This window comes from Pelmatolapia mariae, linkage group LG6 (genome assembly GCF_036321145.2).
Source record: "Pelmatolapia mariae isolate MD_Pm_ZW linkage group LG6, Pm_UMD_F_2, whole genome shotgun sequence".
Taxonomy (NCBI): domain Eukaryota; kingdom Metazoa; phylum Chordata; class Actinopteri; order Cichliformes; family Cichlidae; genus Pelmatolapia; species Pelmatolapia mariae.
Window position 1 is genome coordinate 21,536,821 of NC_086232.1, and position 8,721 is coordinate 21,545,541.

At 41.4% G+C, this 8,721-nt stretch overlaps 1 protein-coding gene across 1 annotated transcript in view; it reads left to right on the forward strand.

The window, feature by feature from the left end:
- Positions 1-7,882, forward strand: part of fbxo41 (F-box protein 41) — a 68,274-nt gene extending 60,392 nt beyond the window's left edge. Inside the window, exons 10-14 of the mRNA XM_063476179.1 lie at positions 109-204; positions 298-416; positions 671-829; positions 995-1,110; positions 2,968-7,882. Of these exons, the coding sequence (XP_063332249.1) occupies positions 109-204; positions 298-416; positions 671-829; positions 995-1,110; positions 2,968-3,030 (553 nt within the window). The 3' untranslated portion in view covers positions 3,031-7,882. The remainder of the gene's footprint in view (positions 1-108; positions 205-297; positions 417-670; positions 830-994; positions 1,111-2,967) is intronic.
- The last annotated feature ends 839 nt before the right edge of the window (positions 7,883-8,721 follow it).

Consider the following 8,721-nt stretch of genomic DNA (forward strand, 5'->3'; position numbering starts at 1 on the left):
TCTATAAAAACAAATAGAAACTGTCCTGCTTTTTATCCCGAAGTCATGCTCTAATCTGTATAATATTGCGTGCAATTTGGTTATTTGTGCATATTTATTCTATTTCAGGAGTGCCACAGATCCAGTTGGTCAGGAGGTTATCTGGGCCCTTGGAGCTGGATGTAGAGACATTATATCCCTACAGGTGGCGCCATTACATCCATGGTAACACACTCCATCTCATACCCAGAAACTCTGTTAAAATATAGGATTGCAAACAAATGAATGAACATTTCAAACCCAGTCTTTTCCCTTCAGCCAACAACCCGCTCGCTTCAGTAACCGATGTCTGCAGACCATTGGAAGATGCTGGCCGCACCTCCGTGCTCTTGGTGTGGGCGGTGCTGGGTGTGGGATTCAGGGACTGGCCTCATTGGGTAAACTAGTATAATAATTCCACTCCTTAGCGATTACAAATTAGAGTTTGAGCTTCACTGATCTAATTACTTTGTGTATTTTCTTGTATTTGATGTTTTTATCCAAATGAGTCTTGTCCATTCTTTGTTGTCCTGACATTATTTAGTTTAAAAGACCTGCATTTCTGCTACAGCTCCTATAAATATAAGTGAGTCTTTGTGTCCTGCAGTAACCTCTGCTGTGTTTTATTTTGAAATCCTCCCTCTCTGTGCAGCAAGGAACTGCATGCGCCTGCAGGTGTTAGAGTTGGACCATGTGAGTGAAATCAACCAGGAGGTGGCAGCAGAGGTTTGCAGAGAGGGCTTGAAGGGCCTCGAGATGCTGGTGCTCACCTCCACACCAGTTACCCCGAAAGCCCTGCTCCACTTCAATAGTGAGTTTGAAAAAAATAGATCAGGCTAAGTAGCTTTGCAGTTAACTAGTGTGGCTGTGTAGTCAATAATATTAAAGCAGAACTCTAAGCAGAGCCATGGTTTTGCTGTTACATTACTGCCGGTGTTGTTACTTATGCGTGTTAACGCTCCTTCCATTTATGTAGGTGTTTGCCGCAACCTCAAATCCATCGTGGTTCAGATCGGTATAGAAGATTACTTTGAGGACCCGAACAGCCCAGAAGCTAGAAAGCTGTTTGATGAGATGGTTAACAAGCTCCAGGTAACAGCACCTTTGTGTCTCACAGTCCACCCACACTTCACATACATAGTTTGATACACCAGTTTTTCAGCTGATGAGACATCCAGTACTGTTCACAGACAAAATGAAGTTACAGGCATTCATTACTCAAGAGGAGGAAACCAACAGAAACCCAAACCTGCCTGCTAACCTCTCAGTTAAAATTAAGTTCCCATTTTTAGAAAATGCAGTGCATGATTGAGGTGACCTGTGGAAGTTCACACTGAGGTGATTTTAGCGACTTTAGATGCTGACCGCTGTTTGAGCCAGGCGAGCTGGTCTGAGTATTTCAGAAACTGCTTTTTTACTGAAACATCCCCACACAACCATCTCTGCAGTTTACAGAGATGGTCTGGAAAATAGGAAATATCCAGTGAGCAGCAGTTCCTATAGTGAAGATACCTTGTTGATGTCAGAGGTTAGAGGAGAATGACCGGACTACTTTGAGCTGATAGGAAGGCAACCATGAGGTATGCAGAAGGGCAGCTACAACAGCAGAACACCACACAGGGTGCCATCTCAAACTGGTTTCTTGAACGTAACATTGAGTTCACTGTAGTCAAATGACCTCCACAGTCAGCAGATCTCAATCCAGTAGAGGAACTTTAGGATGCAGTGGCATAGGGGATTCACGTCATGGATGTGCAGCTGACAAGTCTGCAGCAGCTGTGTGATGGTGTCATGTCAATATGGGCATATCATCACACCAGCACCTTGAAGAATTAAGGCAGTTTTGAAGGCCAAAGGAGGTCGAGCCTGCTACTGATGGAAACTTTATTCTGTGTTATTTCCTTCTAAAAACATGCAGCCAAACACAATGTGACTGTCAAACAAACCACAAGCACCAGAAAATGTGCCAAGGTGGCACCACCTTATCTCACTGTTGTTTTGCATCTCTGTGTTCTTCTGCTGTTGTCGTTTTCCTCTCAGGCAAAGCTGACTATCACAGCTGACTTAGTGCTGTTCTGTCAAACATCCAGAATAAATAAAAAGAGTTTAGCCAATGAGAGCAAGACGTTTTTGCTTAAATAACTTTACAGTATCAGTTTGTATTATTGTTTGTTAGTGTAACTTTTATGTAGGAGTGAATATGATTTGTAATTTGGAAACATAACTCCTTCTTATATACACCCCCCACTCAAAGAAATTGATTCTTTGTCAGCCCCCGTTATGAGTCTTCCTGAATGAGCAGTTACTATTTTACTAAAGTTACAGCCATTCATTCATCAAAGGTCGACTGTGCAATGTTAATGTCTGACATTGTAGTTACTGTATCTGGTAACAAAGGTCCTTTTATCACTTTCGTGGGAATTTATTTTCTTTTTTTTGCACCACTGTATACACATGACTAAGAGTTAGGCCAATAGTTGTTAAGTGGGTACAGTGCATCTATCTTTATCACAGTTGCATACCATTAGACCATGACTCAGTCCTCAAAGCCCCAGTGGTGGTTTGTTGTGGATGTGCTGCCGCTATGCTGCCAAGATGCTCTGGCTGTTGTTGAAGCTAACCCTACCCCCCCCTTTTTAGTTTGAGGTATTTTTTTCTTTTTTCTCCAAAAGGTGCAAACAGCTCTGATTCACTTTTATCCCTCCTTCCTCACGATTGCTGTGGAGAAAGAAACATCAAAGTGAATCATCTGTTTTGTCAAACAAGTCATGTAAAGGTGAAGCATAAAGGGCAAAAAAGGTGCATCTGTACGAAAATAAAAGAGCATGACGAGATGGAGATTTATAGAGGATAGACTATTTGGCTTGCAGGTATTTAGAGATAAATCATACACATCGTGTGTCTCTACAGGAAACGAGATTATGATATCGCACTCTCTTTTACTTTCAGGCTCTAAAGAAGAGACCCGGCTTCTCCAAAATCCTCCACGTGAAAGCAGACAGTCTCTGCTAACGTCTTTTGTGCACGTTCCTCAAGCCTTGGAGAGGGTGCCATCACGGCTCCAGTCAATCAAAAAGACCCAGCTGTTCCTGGAGTTGAATGCGTCTGCAGCATCGTGAAGAAGTAGGAGCGAGGGCTCAGTGTGCATTTTGCTAAAGTACAAATCTAAGACAGAAAAACTTGATACAGTTATCTCGTTAATATCGGTTAGCCAGTTTGACTTGCAGTGGCACTATGTTTCAGAAAGGGGGGCTTGTTTTAAACCTGACAAACTCAAGAAACGCAACAGCTTACTAAATTTTCATTTGCAGTAACCTTTTTGCTTTTTCCATTCAAAAAAGTGGTTTGTGTCATTGCACAGAGCAGATCCCTTTTATTGCAACCCTTGAAGCCACACGACAGTGCTTTTTAGCTGTCCGCGTCCACACAGTGCTCGATGTAGACTAACACCAACAGCTGATGGGCTGACGGGCTGCAGAACATGATCACAGGCAAATGTGACTTCTCTTATTCAAGTTCACGTTGTGTTTGTGTCTGCGTGGATGGCTTAAACACATAAATGGATCGACAAAGTACTGGATCAACCTGTCCTGCACCGCTGTACATTGAAACTGGACAATGGATGACTTTGAACACTTACTGCTTCCACCCAGAACAGAAATATGCTGCACCAGCTCCGGGTTCCGTGGACAGAGTGCAAAGGACAGCCAAATACACACACACACAAACACACACACACACACACCCCTTCAGTCTTCTAAACACTGCCTGGCAGTGATGCATTTTGCCTCCTCTTCTCTAACATCCTCTGTCTCCATATGTTTAAAAAAAACAAACAAGGTCACAAATCTTGTGTTTTTAAATATTTGGACCTGTTCATCCCAGACAGCAGGATTTAATATCTGACGTTACCGGTGCCATTCGTAACAGTGTCCTCATTCCAGTGAGCGTTTTCTCCAATGTGCCATTAACGAGGGGGAAAGGGGGACCAAGTGTTTAATCACTAAAATCAAAAGCAGTGTTGACGTTTGATTTAAATGTGTGTGAATTTAAGGCGTTGTGTTTCATATGGGACAAAGTCTCCAGGTGTATGCAGGTGTCGTAGAGTTTGGACGTCATCCGACTTTCTTCGTTTACCACCTGAATCAGTGCCATTCCCGTTCACGGAGCTTCTCGTGGCCAAAGCTCTTGTGCGATTCCTCATTTGTATTCATTTAACATTAACGTCCTCTGCCTCCCTCTGCTGGTGATTCCATGCAGATGCAGCGCTGACGTGCAGCTGGCGTTATGTGACACTTTGTACCCTTTGCAGCATGGAACAAGGATCACCTTTTACTATTTTGCAGACATAAGGGATCAGGTCTTCGGTGTCACCTTTAAAATTGGAAAAGCGACCTGACTACAGTTTAGCGTATGTTTTGGAAATCCTCAAGAAGTATGAGTAGCAATACCTGCAGTAGTTAAACTTACTGTGTTCACTCTTCTGTGCTGCAAATAACTTAAAAGGGAGGAGCTCCAGTGATTTTTATACAGCCAGATCACCCGTATACACACACAGATACACACAGTAACACAGCCTGTGAAAACAGTATCTTAATATATGCTGAGGCTCTGCAGGAGCGTTGTCCTGTCTGAGAAAATAGAAATTGTGATCTGGTGGTTATCTCACATTTCTAACAGAAAACCTGGGATCTGAACTGTGGGTGTAAAAAGATGTAGGTGGTTACCAAAAAACTGTATTTCGGAGTGCTGCGATGGACTGTTTTATTTTATTTTTTTTATTGTTTTTGGAACTTGATGATACTATGGACCAAAATTCTGCTGCACTGAATTTTAAATGTCTCTCTAATGAGTTCCCTGACTTTATGGAAGTGCAATACTAAATCTCTAAACGGAGCTCACAATCAGTTTTAAAGGGGACCTATTGTGCTCATTTCAATTCAATTTTATTTATATTCCCAAAAACATTCGCCTCAAGGCGCTTAATATTGTGGAGTAAAGAAGAAACCACAATATTGGAAAGAAACCCCAACAATCATATGACACCCCCGCCTACCAGTGAGCAAGAACTTGGCAACAGTGGGAAGGAAAAACTCCCGTTTAAAGGGAAGAAACCTCCGGCAGAACCAGGCTCAGGGAGGGGCAGCCATCTGCTGCAACCGGTTGGGTGCTGAGGGTAAAGAGCGCCATATTTTTATTCTTGGGCTCTACTAGGTAGCTTTGCATCAAGGGCGTAGATTTGGTTTTGGCATTGGTGGGGACGGATGATTCAACCACCGAACCCTGCCCTGTTTCTTTTCTTTTTCCTTTTTGTCTTTGCTTCTTGATAAAAGGGGACAAATATACTTGCCTACATATGCTATTCTACATGCTTTTAAACCATTTAAAATTACAATTCAATATCCAGCGATTCAATAATCACTGGATATTGGTGGGGACATGTCCCTTCCGTCCATGCCAAATCTACGCCCTTGCTTTGCATGATTCACAGACAAAAGTAATTCCTTATTTTGCTTATTCTAAGCAAAATAAGCCTTCAAAAAGAGTCAGAAAGTCACGTGAGAGGTGGGTGGAGATTCTGTGCTCACAGTTATCTGCCGTATCAAGGATTTCCGCTCTCTCGGTGACATCATAAAAATGTCATCTGTAGCCTGATAAACTTTCAGAAACCAAACGTTTCGTCTGAAGCCTTAGCTTTTGGTTGACAGGGATTATGAGGAGCAGTATGAAAGGAAAGGATACCAGGTCCCTCGCTATAAACAAATCACGAGCACAGTTCTGTAACAAGTTTCAAAATTAATCAAGAGACGTGCAGAACATCACTTCTTCTTCTACTCTGTCACTTTGCACACCTTATGCGCCCCACGGCCCTGCCTCGCCACGCCAGGCTGCATCATTTGTGGGCGGAACGGCAGCAGAGCAGAGCAGGTTGACATTTTCAAGGAGCCCTGTGTGGGTGTCTGTCACGTGAGCTCTTTAAAATTCCCAGATAAACAAAGCTCTTAGCCGCTGTGCTTCATAGTCAGATATACGTACGCAGACTTGTATAACTGCAAATTGTTGTGACGACAATTCGGGAACAGTCGTGGATGTCCATTTCTCCGTGTTCTTCCAGTACCGCATATTTATTATCCCACACTGGTCACAGATTGTTTGCTGGGTGCAGGTGAAGGAAATGTGGGGAATGGTGTAAAGGTTTGCTGACACAATAGAGAAAACACAAAAGCACTTGTTGATATTTTTTTTTTTTTTTTTTTTTTTTAGTTTTAGACAATCCTGCCTTGGTTATCAGCTACTCTGTACATAATGTTTGCTTAAAAAAAAGAAAAAAAGCAACAAAAATGACCAACCTTTGATGTTATATAATATTAAGGTCATACTAACGAGTGGCAAAGTTGAAGTTTACAGGTGTTCACTCTGTAAGCGTTTTCTCTCCAAAGGTTGACGACAGACGAGCAGAGAGAATTATATTATGTATAACAGTAGTGTTGAAATTGCAGTTGTGTACTAGATACTTTATATTAAATGTGCATCAGAGTCATATAGAGATGGAAATTATTTAAGAAGAGGTTAAAGATAATAATCAGCTATTTATTTCTATAAAAAAAGAGCGATGTGTAATACTGTTGGCATGTTTGTGTTCACGCATCAGTCATTGAGTTGCCTTCTTTACTGTTCTGCTACTGTGGCGAGAAAATTATTAGATGTTTAAAGAGCTTTGATTGCCTGCAGGTTAATAATCTTTATTTCAACCCGTCTGTTGTTGCACTAGTGAAAAACAAAACAGGATTAAAAAAAAAAAAGAAGAAGATATTTCAGATGTTTATTATAAGAGTGTTGTTTTTAATGTTCAGCTATCTCTCAGTATTTTAACAGAAATATGATGCACTTTTTTCCCCCCTTTTATCGGCCGGCCGGTCGTCGGTTGTGTCGGGAGCGACGGCGGTCGGCCTGCCCGTCGGCGCCTTCTGATGGGCTGCTAAAAAGGAACTCTTCGCTTACGTGTCGGTTTCATTGGGAAGGTGATTTCGGAAACACGATAAGCGATACCTTTACGAACTTCTATAAGTGAACAGACATACGGTTTCTCATCTGTCATATCTCTTCATGTTGGGAAGGGGGAAAGATCGAACCTGATTCAGCTACATTCAAGTGCTTTTTAGGTTACCGATATGACCTTACGCTTATCTATTTTGAAACGTTTTTAATTGATTTGCTTTAGTTTTGCTTTTATTTGCCGATTTCACGCGCACACCCATCAGTACATCAGTTGCTTTATTTTAAAGTTGGCCTGCTGAGGTTGTTGCAGAGCCCTTTTGTTGCCCTCTAAACCTGCAGATTAGAGGTGCCAAGCGTGCTCGAATGACTCCTTTCGGTTCTAGCTATGATCCTGTAGTTGTTTCATTGTTTTGAAATTGGAAGGTACGTTCTCATTCACTTTTGTTTTGTTTGTTTTATTTAAATCAAGTATCCTCTGTTGCAGTTACCCCAGTTTATCATAGTGTGCAATAGAAAAATGGTGTCTGAGTGTTCATGTACCTCTCTGTACATATTTTATGTGTGATTGATTGTATTCTGCCCATTCATCTGAACAGTATTTTACACATTACCTCAACACTTAACTGGGCAATTAAGTGTGCCGTTTGTCTTTGTAATCTTTCTTTTCCTTTTATTTTTTGACCACCGGCTGATCCATGAACTTCATCCGATTTGCTTGAGACGAAATGAATTCTGTTGCTGGAAAAACAACAACAACAAAAAACCCAAATAACTTTCCCAAAACATGATCAGCCTTCTCTGATGACTGCAATAGATGGAAATGTTTTACTGCTCATTTTCACTCATTTTGTTGTCATCAATAAAAACTGCTTTAAATTGTACTGGCTCATTTTTAAAAAAATTTTTTTTTGTCATTTTAGAATAAAATCATATGTAGTAAGATTTTAAGATATGACTATGTAGTAGAAAATCCTTTAAAACAGAAAGATCATGGGTGGAAGACCTTACAGTACCTAGACCTAGACTCACAGGCCACTTTATTAGCTACACCTTGCTAGAAACCAAAGGTGCTCTGTTGGATTGAGATGTGGTGACTGTGGAGGCCATGTGAGTACTGTGAACTCTTCGTCATGTTAAAAAATGCAGTTTGAGATGATTTGAGCTTTGTGACACGGTGTGTTATCAGAAGATGGGTACACTGTGGTCATGAAGGGATGGACATCAGCAGCAATACTCTCATAGGCTGTAGTGTTTAAATGATGCTCAGTTGGTACATTTCTGGGCATGATGCACCTGACTCTAATAAATCAATCTTTTTTTCTATAAAAATGTCATTTATTATTGTAAAATTAGAAATCTGTGATTTAAATTGATAAGGAACACCCGATGACACGACTTGTCAACGTGTGCATACTTTTGAAAAGAAAAAGAAAAAAGAAATGAAATAAAAGCACCGTCCCCGCATGTAATGAGCCACTCAAAACAGCAGAGCAGATCACTTTAGTCTTGGCCTCCGGTGAAAGATGTAGCTGAATGGTTAAATCCTCTCTCTCTTCAACCTCACGTGTTCCCTGCTGGACCGGGACTCCTGCCAGAACTTTGTCCCCATGTTTCCTCTCTGCTTTCTTACAGTCTGAATGAAGGAGGAGGAGGAGGAAGAGGCTGAGTACGCTGCACACGGAGAACAAAGTTTCAGCTTTGCTG